Raw genomic sequence first — 14,950 nt, 5'->3', positions numbered from 1 at the left:
TGTGCTGAAAATCGCAGAGGGGAAAGGAGGACAGTTGTGATGCCCCTTGAGTGGATTGCATCAGAGTTTCATGAGCAGGCAACAAAGTGGCATTAAGATGCAACACTTGTGTAAGCAACACTGGCAGGTGAGCAGACATCTGCTGCAGGGGTGGCTTCAAGAGAGCCATGTCCTCCTCACCCACGCTAAACTCATTAAAAACAGGATCACATAATGATGGGAATTGGCTGCTTCGTGTGTATTATCTCTAAATCTCCTACACTCTCCTTCAGTTGTACGGGATTAGGGATCTTTGAGCTCAGTGGAAGGTCTAATGTTTAATGCCGTGGATACGGCGCCGGGGGTTTCCCACTGCCCGGCATAACTGACCTTGAACAGGAATAAAAGAACTGGTTCGACAGTAGAGCTGTGGGACCGCCGGTATTTTCAGGTCATACAATATTCATCGCCCATATATATCTCCATTGCTGACTAAACGCTATCTGAGGGGGCGATACACATTCCCTGTGACCCCAATCATTAGTCGGAAAGGTTAACTGTCATTGAACACCTTTGGATATTCCATTAGAACTCCATTCCTCCAGCTCTCTGCATCTTCCAAGCACTCAGACAGCCTATTATCACTATCCTGTCTGCTCCCGCACAGGCTCCCCCTCAGCAGACCTTACTCAATTTTCTGCAGCTGTGAACATGCCAATATAGTTTATAGGTCCAATGCTGGACTAATGCTTAAATGTATTTCCTTCCTTTGCACCTATGAGCTAAGAAAGAACTGATGCTCGATATGTGCAGCTAATTGCTGACCTATTTTTACATAAGCTTCTCGCGTTCATTTGATGACTGGAGACCGAAGAATAAAAAAAAAATTAAAAAAAACTCTATTATTCATTAAAGACTTCTTCAAACATGAAACGCAAAGAGGAATATCATATATTGCCAGATATCAGACAGAATTGTAAGGCTAACATTTGCTTTGCCTAAAAGCAAAAAAAAAAAAAAGGCAGCAAGCCTTCTGTAATCATGGAAACCTGAAGCTGCCTTCTGAATATGGACAAACATTTTAGCCATTGGTAACAAACAGCATGCAGACAGACCTGTTTTCTATAAATGTACCGATTGTTTCTCATTTACAGGTGTATGTTACATCATATTCTAATTGAATGTAATTATAAAACAGAAGCCATTCTGGAATTGATAATTAAACAACACTACAAGGTTATCCTTTAAGGACAACCTGTCAATACAACAAACACACTGAATAAAGCAAAAAAAAAAAAAAAAAAAACTAAACAAAAGAAAAACACGCCGACTTTTCGAATACATCTGTCGTCTTTGCACGTCACGTGAGAAGTTGTTTATTTTTATTTTTTTCAATGGGTGGTCTATTGGAGAGATGCACTAAAAGCCCTCACACATAGAAGCCATCAGTAATGTTGCACCTTAAGGCACTGCTGTATTGGCTTCACTTCACAGCAGATGCCTGCGTTCATCATTTACATACTGTGACTGATGCAGTGCATTCTCAAAGAGCTCTCTACTTTGGTTATCTCTGTCCGTAGATCATTACCCTAGAGAGACTGTGACGGTTCCATTAAAGTTTTTAGGTTTCGCATATAATAAATGTAAAAAAAAAAAGAAAAAGAAAAAAGAGAGAAAAGCTTCGCTGATTACTCAAGGTCAGAGAGATGTATTTTACATAAGATTGTGCTTTTTTCTACAAGCTGTACAAACTTTTGAAACCTTCCATTGAGTTATGAGCACTGTAGATGTCCTTGAAGCATTGCAATGGTATCATTGGAAACTTGCTGAAAAAAGGTTTTTCTTTATGGCTTTTTTTTTTTTAGGGAAGAATAAGAAGAGTGAGAGAACCAGGGGAATTTCACCAAGCCCAGGTGCAGCCCTCCCTGGACGTCACGTATGTGGACAGAAGCCTCTGTGGCGTTGAAAGAACACAGATACAAGAAACAAGCCATGCCAAGGTCAAGACTTATAAACTCCTGAAGGATGATACTATACCACACCACTATCACTCACAGTGTCCTGTCAGAATCTAACAGACTGGTGGAAAAACCAAACAAACAAAAATCCACCCATAAACCCCGGTTGCAAAAACTTACTTGCTGATTTCTCAAATCAGCTCACCATAAGAAAGCTACACCAGAAAACCAACTGGAGTTCAACCAATGCTCTGTCTGTAACCGTGCCCAACATAAAAGAGTGGATTAAAGGAAGGACCAATGATACCGTTTCTCCTGTCATTGGAAGGACACCCCCAAAGTTCATATGCATGTAGAATAGAATCATTAAAAATGATTACTGGAACTGCAAGTTTGCATTACTGTAACACTTTTACTGAAATACATTAATCATACATGGTCTTACTATATTAGTGATTAATTGTAATAATCATCAGTAGTCGGAATTTCTCGAGGTGTTAGTAGTGCTGCATGCAGATTTAACTTCTGGGTCACACAGTCAGGATAACAGCTACATCAATGCTCCTCACAGCTTCTGGCAAAATATGACTCAACATGCTAAAGTCTACCGTAATCAACATTTTTTATTTTTTTATTTTTCTTCTGATCTCCCCTCTTAGTAAGAAACAAACCCTCACAGTTTCATTCCTAACTGATCTCTGATGCGGCATGATGAAATTTCCTGTCCTCTTCTACACAACTGATCATCACCGTCCATGCACAAATAGTGGATGTTTTCCCACAAATAAGCTTAAAAGTGTTCCTTGCAAATGTTAACGTAAAATATGTCAAGTAAAAGGCCCATTGGAAACCAGCAGTCAGTCAGTCAGTCCCTCCGCTTGCAGACGTATCATGTGCTTTAACAGACGGGACAGCTCCTCTGTGAGCACATCCTGCCATTAATTACTGTGAAAAACTTAATGAGGTAGATGAAAATAGAATGCGCTCTCCCTTGTGGTGAACTTTGCGCAGACATTACTGTAGGGCCATTTCAAACAAGATTAAAGCAATTTAGGTCCTTCTTCTTAAACCTTACAATATATAATTTTTAATGTGGGTGTAAGAGTGTGGAAATTTGAAAGTCGTGGTCCCCACTGAAATGTAATACTAATAAAAGTTTAGAATATATTCAGGTTAAAAGGAATAAATTATAAAATAATACAGTCTAACAACATTATTGGAGAGTCTGTGCACACAACTAGCAACATGAGTAAAGACAAAAAGGGAGAAAGGATGAGAAGTTATTTCTCTAATGTACCAACTAAAGATAAGATATTTCAAGGTGCAAAATGGTTTCCGAAAGAGAAAATTTGAAGAAAATTAAAACTTTGTCTCATGCCGTTTCTACAGTTTAACCTTAATTTTTATGACAGTGCAACTTTTCTTTGGTTTCAGGGCGTTTGGCCTACTTTAGCAAACATCTTCTACCAACGCTACAAATTGTCAATCTGGACATGACTTAATCAGAGTAAAAACCGTACCCCGGCCCAAGTCTATTACAAAGGAATACATTTTTTTCCAGGAAAACTTAAGCTACAGAAATAAAAGTGATTAACATAATAAAAGGTTTTTGGGGAAGACCCGAATGTGTCACCCTAGTAAGTTGTTAGTTTTTGAATTTTTTTTTTCTTGGTTCTTCAGCTTCAAGAAACGAAGGTATCTCTAATTATCTCAACAAAACACCAGACTTCATTAACTTCTGCTTAGAGAGACAAAAACATAGCTTTAACTTTTTTTTAATTAGGCTGAGCAAAAGCATCGCATCACCTCCTACCCAACTGGAGTCATTTTCAGGCAGCACTCATAGGCCATCATTATGATAAATATGCTTGATCAAACCATCAGTGACAGGAAAATCATCCAATTAGCACGGGCTGATGGGTGTGTGCAAGTTTACATCCGTACACAGGACAGACGATTTGATTTTACATCCATTTTTTTTTTTTTTTTTTTAGATTATTTAAATAAGTTGACTTTCTGTTCTGGTACAAAGCTCTGAGCTGTCATCTGATCTGCACCTAAGCTTTATGCTAATAAAAAGTTATCACCCAATCATACTTGCTAATTGAGTTCAGCAAGCATCACCGATAATCATCGTGACCCATTTGCATACTATTGCTGAGTAGCTGGCATATCTGGCAATGGTGAGAGATACCTTGGTCTTTCAATTTTAGGATATCATTGCAATGTTGAAATATTTCATGATCTCACATCTTAATGCTACTATTGTAATACAATGCCATCCACTCTATCATTGTATACATCAACATCAGAATTACAATAATGGTAAGATCAGGTTTTGAAGCTGAAGTGATACTGCTCTAATGAAGCAGTATTTACAAACTAAATCTACTAGAACCACCAGTTTTTTAAAATTCAGACCTCATGACGGAAGTAGATAAAAAAGTGACTAACTACAGTTTGAATCTGCAGGCCAGTTGGTCTGTCGGTTTTGCAAATATTGTGAGAAAAGGTTGCAGTCCTCTCAAACTTGGCAGCTTGCTGTCTGATGCAAATGTCAGAGTTCCTCAAAGTTGCATTCTGGGTGCCTGAAATTACAGACATATCACCTGTTGTAATGAAAAGAAGCTGCTTCCCATTTCAGGAAAATGCGTGAAGAAGTGAATGGGTTACTAATGAGGGAACAAACAGGCTTAGGCAGAACTACTCGCACTTTGGGCTAAGGGAGTTCACCTTCTGCACCGGAGTTTGCCGTTTGTGGCAAAGTTCATGTCAAACATTTAATGAAATGGTGCTACGTGCTTCAATATTAACGAAGCAATTAAAACAAAATCCATTCGGTGAAACCTTTAACATTTTGTCTTTTCATAATGCACAAGTTATAACAGAGGGGGGGGGGGGGGGAATGAGACTTTTTGCACACAGACACATCTGAGTGATAAGAAGGATAAAATGAAATCCCTTTTCTCTCAAAGTCATTTAATAAAGATATAACTAAATTTTATAGAGTGAGACAGCTTGGATCCTTAACACAGTTATGAGACTGCAAAGTAGGGTTTCAGAATAACAGAAGGCTAATCTTCATGGCACGGTAGCACTTTTAATCACAGCTGATTGCTGTGAGCATCAATACTTATTTGAATTCCAGATACGCAGAGTCATGAAACGGGACCTTTCAATTCGACAGTGGTGATCTAAATGAGATAACGGGTTCAACGGAGGTTTTATGTTCAAACTGCAGGTACATGAAAAAGTTACAATGAATAGAAATACTGAGGAACAATGCTCAGGTAGGCCGTATCCATTAAAGAAGAATCAGCTGGTACCTAAGGGACCCAAAGAGTGTCAAGAAAATAGACCCATGCCATTATGTTACCACCGATAGCCTGAACATTGACTATACAGAAGTGTTTCTGCATTCATGTTTTCCCATCCAGTTCTGACCTCACCTTCTAAATAAATGTTGGAGGTGAAACTGAGACCAAGTAACATTTTTCCCAGCTGTTGCGTTTTAGAGAACCTGACGGAACTGCACACCTAATAAAGCTGGAAGAGAGTTTGTGCTAGGCGTATCTCACCAAACTATGCTGAAATGAATCACACTTACAATAACATTTTACCATTCATATTTTACTTTAAATATTCACACTTATAAAGGTGATTATATTGCTATCTCCTCAAGTATAACTTTTCATTTGTATGGTGGGATTTTTCTGGTTTAAAAAGTCTTTTAAAGACCAAATGGAAACTCTAAACTTAGACTCTATGCAATTAAGTCAACGCTGTTATGATGGATTACATGCACCAGTGTCTTTGTGTCAGCCTTTTATTAAGACCGCTGTTATCATTATGTCACTGTGCTCTGCCGATTACAGTGCTTAAGGCCATTGTAACCAAAATGGAGGTAATTGGATGTAATTTGGGAAAATAAATGTCACTTTTACTTGGTTTACAATGACAAAAAAAGAGAGGAAATAACAAGTAGGAGATGATGTGTATAACTGCTGAACCAATTAAGTTCAGCATTGGAAGGGGGTTAAAAATGGGACAAACGCCCATACAGACTCATACATTGTTTAGTACATTACCATTCTAGATATATACTTGTGCAGTTTACACTTTTACCTCAGAAGAAACCATACATAGGCAAACAAAATGTGTTTAACCAGCTCAATCGTAACAGACAAATAAGTTAGGCATTTTGGTAGCATCAACTTTTTGGAAGTAGATGCAATGTGTGCCAAAGTGTGTGTGTGTGTGTTTTTTTTTAGCAGTGTTTATGTAAAAAGTGGGACCACTTACATCTATCTTACATGGCACAAGTAAGATACATTTCTCAAAAAAAGTCAGATATAAAACAAGGGACATTGTTAAAAGTTTTTATATGCTAGGTTATGAACATACAGCTTTACAAATTAAATAACTTTATTCAAACCGACTACCTGTTTGGTTTTTTTTGCCTTGCAGAACAGCCCTCCTGATCCTCCATGAGTCTTTACTTATTTAGGAAAGTCTGAATGGCAGCCACCCAGTTTTATAAAACATCAGCTAATGAGTCAGAGGAAGAGGATGATGGAATGAATATCAGAGTTAAAAAGCTTCTTCGTTCCCATTTCTTACTTCACACATTTCCTTCGACCACATAACTTTCATAACGTTAAAACTGAACTGGAACTTTAAAATTTTACTAATTTTGTCATGTTATGAAACAGTAATTTACCTGAGTAATTAAATAGCTTTTAGACGTTGGTGACAGGCTAAAGTGTAATGCAGTCAAGAGTGAGAGAGCACATTAAATGTCACTAACTAGAACATTTCTGAAGAAATTTAAACTGGGGACTGCCAAAGTGTGCCCGTCGGTTGGAACCCAGCAGTCTGATGCTAAAAATTAGCATTGTAGCATAAGGTAAGCTACAATGTCCTCAATAGCATGTGGAGAGTCACAAGCATGTTGAGAAACATGGACTTACTCCATGCTAGCTTATATACTAATTTTTGCTTAGTATATAACCTAAAATTAGCCAGAATGCTAATGTTAGCCTAAATGCTATCAGTAGCATGTGGGGCATCACTGGCATGGTGTCTTACAAGTGTCAATGCTCTCCTATGCACTGCAATGCAGGCCCCAATTACACTCTGATTATTTGTCTGACCATGAATACAAAAAGGATCATATGATTTTTTTTTAAATAATCAGTTAATGAAGTATTATATTTGCCACTGCTGTGTTTGTCAAAAAGGGAGTGACATAAAACACAAAATCTGACTGACTCATCAGAAGTAACCACATCAGAGACATTCAATAAAATGATCAAAACAAGCAAACGTGTTTCATGTCGCTTCAGAGAACACATGTGAGACGCTCTCCATTGCCAATTAATCATAACTCTCAAGTCGTGGCCAGTTGGCGCAGTGGTAAACGACAGTCTGTGGCTGACCCCGCTGATGCTGCTGTCACCGGGGCAATTAGAGCCCATAAATCCGTTTGCTACCCGGAGGAAAGTAGGAACTGATGGCCGGAGAAAGAGTAGGAGGTTAAGCCCGTCTCATTAGCGGTGCTACCACAATGTGGGGACATAACAGAAGCCATCTGCTGACAGTAGGGGTTTCAAATCACTGAGCTCAATGTGACATGAGTTCATCACAATCAAGACACCCATGAAGAAGCCTGAAGAGCATTCCAGCATGTCATAAAGCTCTTTTCACGGTAGATGTTACAATTAAAAACAAGATCAAATACCATAACAGTCCTATTAAGTGAAATAAAAAGCAATTATTTGTCTGCTGAAATGTGAAAAGTGAATATTGGTGTACTAGTGTTAGATGCCTTTGCTCAAAGATCTTCATTAAAAACAGTGACTGCATGTCCTTCTCCTGCACGTTGCAACAGTAGCCTCAGTTTCTACAAGGATACTTTTTTTTTATGTTTGCATACACTTTACTTCAATTTTAATACAATATTTGCATTTAAAACAAGTGTTATTGTGCTACCGTTTTAATTTTGAGATAAAAAATGTGAATGTAGACACTGTTAAAGTAACGCATACCACCATGGCTGTTTATATGGGCCGGAAATATTAGAAAAAAAGTAATACATAAAGTCATTTATAGGTAATCCAGTTATGTATTTCCATACAACTTAATGTTAAGTCAATACTGAAGAATTGAAAGCAATACTGAATTAAAATCGAATTGAACAGCGAGTTTCCTAACAATGCCCAGCTCTAATCAAGACTTGATATGCTACTGTGACCTGGGTCCAACTTCAGTGTTTGCTTAAGGCAATTAAAAGAAGAAAAAAAAAAGGTTTTGCAAAACATTAATTGCGCTGTCATGGAATGAAGCCTTGTGTCACCTTGCTCTGTGAGGAGGCATGAACACATCCAATCAAACACTCTCAGGCAGATGGCAACAAATGGAGGAGTTTGGCTAATTTGTCATGAAGCATGCACTTGAAGTATTTCAACAAGCTCAAGTATAAAGAAGGTGAGATGAGTCAGGCTTTGACAGACTTGTTTTTCATTGAAATAAATAACAATTTACCTCAAGCAAGTGACAGAACGCACAAGCTCGAATGCTGAATTAATCTTTTGGCTGCCTGTCACAAATGCACAAGCGTACAAAGGTTTAGCTGACAAAGAGTCTGCTGAGGCAAAGGGGATGACACACTGGTCTCAAGTCGGTGTCAAAAATAAAACTCTTTATGCACCGCGGTACAAAGCAGCAGCTTAAAAAAAAAACCTGATGGCACCTCAGTGGTGTATTCAATCTGGCTGAATCACAGGGTTACATCAGCTCATAAGTTGTTAAATGAGCTTTTTTTTTAATGTTAAATGCAAAATGAGTCATGTTGAAATGTTGAGTGTGAGGTTAAGGAAAGGTCAATAAGGCCTCCCTTGTTCGCCAACACAAAAACAGATGTCACTGCTCACTGGCAGCAAAACACTTCAATGTTTCTTGCTTTGTGACACAGGCATCAAATACTGTCTCCCTTAGAAAGGAATACGGCATGCAGCAATCAACTGGATGAATAAAAGCGATATAATCTAAATCTAGCAATGCAATCTGTAGTCAAATGCCATAGCTGGAGATGCTGCTGCTGGCAGGAATAGGAAGAGGCTGAAAACTGCTCAGAGTCAAATAGAGGCCAGCATAATAAGCACAGCACCTGCTGCAAATAGCTGGTTTCCACACCCGCAAAAACAAATTCTGACTAATGCAAGTGCTGTTTAAAACAAACGTTTGACCCCAGTTTACCAGGAGACACTCAGATTGTTAAACAGCCAGAGGTGCAGTCGTTCTACCACCTCCTGCAGATGCATGTGGGCAGGGTTCATAAGCAGGCTTTGCAGTTTTATCACACGGCCAGTACCTGTAGTATACAGACAGGTTCATATACTGTCAGATTCAATGTTTGACACCTTGTTTTTCCACACAAGCAAGAACAACAACAACAAAAAATGTTACAAAAACAGAACTCAACTTAAGCATTCGTACATAATTGGTTCTATTTGCTAACATGGTAAAAAAAACAAAAAAAAAAAACAACATTTAATCTTCAGTGGTTCCAGAGAAAAAGTGTTTCAAGTATGATTCATTGTTCATTGCCGAAGGGAATGTCTGTCTGTTTCAGTCAGTTCAAGAAATAAGATAAAAAAAATAAATAAATTGTATCCTCTTGTACAACATGAGCTCAAAACGAGCAGCTTGAGGAAACAAAGTTTTGCAAGAAATTTTGTGTAGTACAATAACTGTCACATCAAGCTTCTAATGAAGAAAATGTAAGGTCTTTGAAGTGTAACTAAACCCCAAATCAACTTTTTTTGAAACCTTAAGAATTTTTAAGGGTGTTGTCTTTATGTTTTTGTGTTCTGAGTGTGTAATTTTCCTAAAATCATCTCAGTGCTGGCCTCCTTGGGCTGAGCGGAGGCTACTGAGGTTGGATTTCCCTATTGGTTACAACAATACACCTTGGTTTGTGTCCACACTCTCTGGTGGAGAGTCATGGCTTGGAATAATGAATGTTGCAAGGATGGCTCTTTAGAATTTCTTAGATTTGCACAAAAAATGATTCATTAGCAGTGTGGATACGGGGTGGAATGAGTTCTCCTCTGCTCTGACTGCTGGTGGTGGTATGCTGCAGGAAGACAGTGCAAGATAGATTGAAGTCTTTAAGAAATGGAAGGGGCTTACATGTTGCCATAAAGGTCTTCAATAAGAAAAAAGTCACTAGATTTGTCACTAATTGCGTTTTCAAAAATCAATGAAGGGGTCTGAAAAGATGCCAAATACTGTATAGCGAGAAGAGGATAAGTTTATTGGCTCTACCCACTTTGGTGGATTTTTTTTTTGTCTATGCATTCATCCATCCCTCCATCCATCCATCCAAGCTTCTATCCGTCCCAACATTCATCTTACTGTCCAGCCATCCATCCTGAATAAACTCTGCGGGTGCTCTTCCATTCAAACATGTTAAAAAGACCTCGTGAGAGACAAACGGCTGAAGTCCTTTCACGATATATAGACAACTTGAACAGCAGCAGGGAGGCAGAATTAAGGGAGTATTAGAAAACACAGCATGTCTTCTGATGTTTTTCAAGTCTTTTCATGAGACAAAAGAAGTACTAAGGAAAGTAAAAATCTTAAAAGGCAGATATGTCTTCATCCTATCTGGAATTTTCACAGAGACGACAAGAAATCTACTTTGACTCAGATGCATGTAGATGAGAAATACGACGACTCCGGATTTTCACAGTCAATTTCTGATGTGTCAACCCCCAACAGTGCATCACAACAGGTTCTGTTACTGCAAAAGTCACTTATGAAAAGGAAATATTTTCAGGTGACATATGACTAAACTCCTGAACTAAAACATGTGTTTAATCTTTTTTTACTTTATTTTAAAAAACAAACAAACAAAAAAAAACTCAAGCAAGGCAACATTAATAAAACAGAAAGCTGCTGTGGCACAACAAGCAGCAAAGTAAAGAGATGCTGAGACTAAATTTGGAGATTAGCAGACAACATACTCCAAAGCATTTATAATTCATGCATTTGTTTGAGGCTGCGCTGACTGCTCATCTGATTGCTACACTGCTGAGGCCTTGTGCCGATATTTGCATGGAGAGAAAAACATTTTTGAAATAAATAAATAAATAAATTCTCACTCGCTCCCCACTGCCGTTCCTTAGCAACAACAGAGATGGACGTTTTCAAGCTGCTTTACTTTTTCGTGTTTGTGTTTGGAGTGCGTGTTAATTCAGCAACATTTCACTCACTTGTTTTGCATCATGTTCATTATGATCCAGTCCGAGGGGTAGACGTTTTTCCCGATGAGATTTTTAAACATGATAAATGTTTCCATAAGGAAATCCTGTGGGAGAGAGAAAGTTGTCAAAATGAGAACAGTTATTTGTCTGACCTCATAAACCAGAGCACTATGAAGAGGTCTTCATTAACATTCTATTTTATGAAGGCATATTGCAAAATTCTAAAGAGTTATGCATCTCTTTGTTTAGGCCACTAAACTTTTCCACACTTTGATAGGCTTTGAAGCATTTTCTTTTTTTAAGTTTGTTGATGTAACATGACAAAAAAAAAAAAAAAAAGAAGTTTAAGTTGTGTTATAAATTACTCTGAAAGAGAAGTTATGTTTGGCTAAAATTGGGTCATAGCTTTACAAAAATCAGTGATCAGAAACTGGCCACAAAATCTCTCAGTTTTAGGGAGATTTCTTCTTAACAGCAGCGTCTAAAAACTAGCAACGTAAATATGCAGGCTACTGGCATTAAATTATCTTATCTAGTTAAATGAATTTGTGTGAATAAGTGAGTTTGCACATGAAGAAAAACTGCAGAACAACAAAGTCATTCCGGTTACTGAAATGTGTATGAGTCTAATATGTTCCCTTAACAGAAATCTGTCTCAAACATATCAGAAAACACTATTTTATGTGTTTATGATAGTTTGTTTACAGGTCTGTAAAAGTATATAATATCTTTGTTGTTTATAATATAATGATACCAATCAGGATGTTGGCAAATATGAGTTTAATGAAATAAGGTCAACAACTACTGCAGTCATGTAAGGTAAATCCCAAAACGACTCCTTGTATTTTCAACAGATGTACCTGGGAAGCTAATCTGATATCTGATCCTTGCTCCATAATCTCCCCAATTCCCTGACAAACTGATTTTGTTATTTATCGGGAAGGAGCAATAGAATGCTAATCTGGCAACAGCTACTGGAGAAATGCCGCTCCAAGGGCAGGATTATTTAGGGCTGAAAACCAAAATCATTGGGATTTATCCCTGCTCTCCCACTACATGCTGGCTGCAATAAGTAATCCATTTTCCTCAGTTTCTGTTGTTCATGTAGGACCCTGAAGGCAGGGTCTTTAAGAAATTCAATTTCATACCTCTAAACGGAGGACAAGAATTTACAGATGCCTCTCAATAAATAAGGAAAATTCAGAAAGTCAATTTACTCCAGTAATTCAATTCAAAAATTGATACACATATAGTACAGAGTTGCATCTTTTATAATTTATATTCTGCAAGTCACTACGATTAAGGTTTACAGTTAATGAAGACACAAAATCTAGTTTCTTGGAAAATTTGAGTATCATAAGGAGACTTTTAATACAGAAATTACATGTTATGACCGCAGTGTAGCCTACCTAGTCATGGTGAAGACTGCTGGCTAGACAGTCACTGACACAAAATCATGACAAAAAAAACGTTGCTGCCAAACAATGTAAAAATAAGTGAAAGCAAAGCAAACAATTCTGAGATCAAAACAATTCTCAGAGCCCGTCAGACACAAAGTTACACCAACTTGTGAGTTTGGTAAAGAATTTAAAGAGTTCTCAAAAATAAGCACAAACACAGGACCTACAGCAGATTGTTGATATTTAAATTGCAAAGGCGCTACAATGAGAAAGAACGTGCTTTGGAGAAACCAAACAGAGCATTGAGGAAAGAGAGCCTCATACAGATGGTGAAACATGGAGCTGGAAGTTTCATGGTTGGGTTTTTTTTTGCTGCAGATCTATTGAATAAATTTGACCATGTTTCAGAGGGTGCTTGAGGAAAATGTGACATCATTTGTCAAAGTATTTAATCTCCAATGGAACTAGACTGCAACAGAACGAGGCCTGAAACGTCACTTTCCCTATAAGGCCGTAGTCTATGAAAAAACAAACTTGATGAGAGAACGTGAAGTTGCTCACGCAAACGCTATTTTTTTTGGCAGTGGGGGAAACTGGCAACGCATATGGTGAGGTGGGGAACAGAAGGCGGAACAGAAGGCGGTGCAGCTGTGATCTATAAAGGAGAAAGTCCTTTCTGGTGTCTGTGAGAACGGTTCTATAAATCATGATTTTTTTTTTTTAGCATATGGGCGTATTTGCACTTTTAGTATAGAACATATGCAGTGTTTTATAAATGAGACCTGAGATATTTACCTCATGCAAGGAACTCTTAAAACATCTCGTGTCTAAAAGCGGATTGGGGAAGTTTCCTCAGACTGATGAGACACTGGTGCATGGCGACAAAAAGTATCCTACTAAAGGTTTTTCAGCAAAAGAGGGTAAGGTGAACTATTGTCGGGTAAGGCTTCCGATCTTCTTCTTCATCTGGAAAACAAATTTTCTTCCAGGACTAAGACAACGTTCATTTGTTTAACTGCAACAAATGACTTTTTCTTTCTGAATATGAAAACTATATTTATTTATGAATCCAGTTACCAAATTACATATTTATTAATCTATTCTATTGAGCAATACCCACAATAACAACCCTTCCGATTTTTTAGCAACAGAAGAAGATGAGGTTTTTTATTATCATGACCAAATGCAGACTGAAATATCTTATAGAAAAGGGCAGACATATTACGATGTACTCACCACCACGTCACTTCTTATCTTGCCAAAAGTGTTGATCAGATGACCGTAATGATAGTCATCCATCTGTCTCAGGATGGCAGTCATGCAGGCCACAAAGCTGCCCTGGAAACGAGAAGGAAGTGGATTCAATAAACAATCGGGTTTAAATCAAAGAACCGGGGAAGAATGACTCCGTCCGTGACTCTGATTCTGATGGCTTCCGACAAGCTCCGCTGATTGGATCCGACTCCTGAAGCAGTCGCGGCCTTCCCCGGTTTGACGAGGTGGGCGACCTCACCTAGTGGGTGATCTCATTAACCTGCTGCCCTGCACTCCTCCGCTCTTTTGTCTTCACTGATTGTAAAGCCTGTGAGTTCCCAACAGCTCTGTTTTTAGCGCTGCAGTTTGCCGTCCGAGCTGTAAATTTGATGCCAATCGAAAGAAAAGTCAATCTGCGGCTGGCCGATAGAAAATGAGCCGATGCTGTCTGTCTGTTTTGTCACTGCTTCACAGTATAAGCGCTCCTCTAATTATTAATGTAACAACACAGAGTGTTTTCTGATGAGACACTGTGTTGGAAAATTACATTCAAGGGTAATTACTCAAGAGATTTATTCAGAGAATCAAGATAATCAGCCACCGAGAAAAAAAAAAAATCAAGAGCGAAAGAGAAGCAGGAACACAAAACAGGCAAAGTGATGATATTTGCTAATAAGTAAGAAAAGATGTGGGAGTAAATGGAAACTCGTTTTAACAAAAAGTTAAATAAGAGTTACTGACATTGTTCAGCAACAAGATGTGGGTGCTGATTAAAATTAAACAGCAGCTCTTCAAAGTGTCTAAGGTAAACTGGAACATCTGAAGCAATATTGTAAAAACAAAATAAAAAGTTGGTTAAGACTCGCATGAAGAGCAAAAAGAAAAACACTACAGTGAGTCATCGTTTCGTACCACAAGATCTTGAACTTCAAAAACTTTAGACTTTCCTGACTTTGATGCAATATGCTGAAGCTAGTTTTATTATGTATACAAAGTTGCATACATAAACCTTGAAAATGTAGAGGAGGTGATTAAATTAGCTAATCAACTACCGCTAGTCTTCATGCAAGGACTTATTAATAATGACAAA

At 38.1% G+C, this 14,950-nt stretch overlaps 1 protein-coding gene across 1 annotated transcript in view; it reads right to left on the bottom strand.

The window, feature by feature from the left end:
• The window catches only part of dock1 (dedicator of cytokinesis 1), a 199,888-nt gene that overhangs the window by 54,619 nt on the left and 130,319 nt on the right, over positions 1 to 14,950 (bottom strand). Inside the window, exons 28-29 of the mRNA XM_088001004.1 lie at positions 13,843 to 13,944; positions 11,216 to 11,310 (exon numbers count right to left, since the gene is read on the bottom strand). Coding sequence (XP_087857130.1) covers positions 11,216 to 11,310; positions 13,843 to 13,944 — 197 coding nt within the window. The remainder of the gene's footprint in view (positions 1 to 11,215; positions 11,311 to 13,842; positions 13,945 to 14,950) is intronic.

Source organism: Poecilia mexicana, unplaced genomic scaffold (genome assembly GCF_051168715.1).
Source record: "Poecilia mexicana isolate PSO_F unplaced genomic scaffold, ASM5116871v1 scaffold_19, whole genome shotgun sequence".
In the NCBI taxonomy this organism is placed as follows: Eukaryota; Metazoa; Chordata; class Actinopteri; order Cyprinodontiformes; family Poeciliidae; genus Poecilia; species Poecilia mexicana.
Note: the sequence above shows the minus strand (reverse complement) of the source record. Positions and strands in the feature narration are given on the sequence as shown.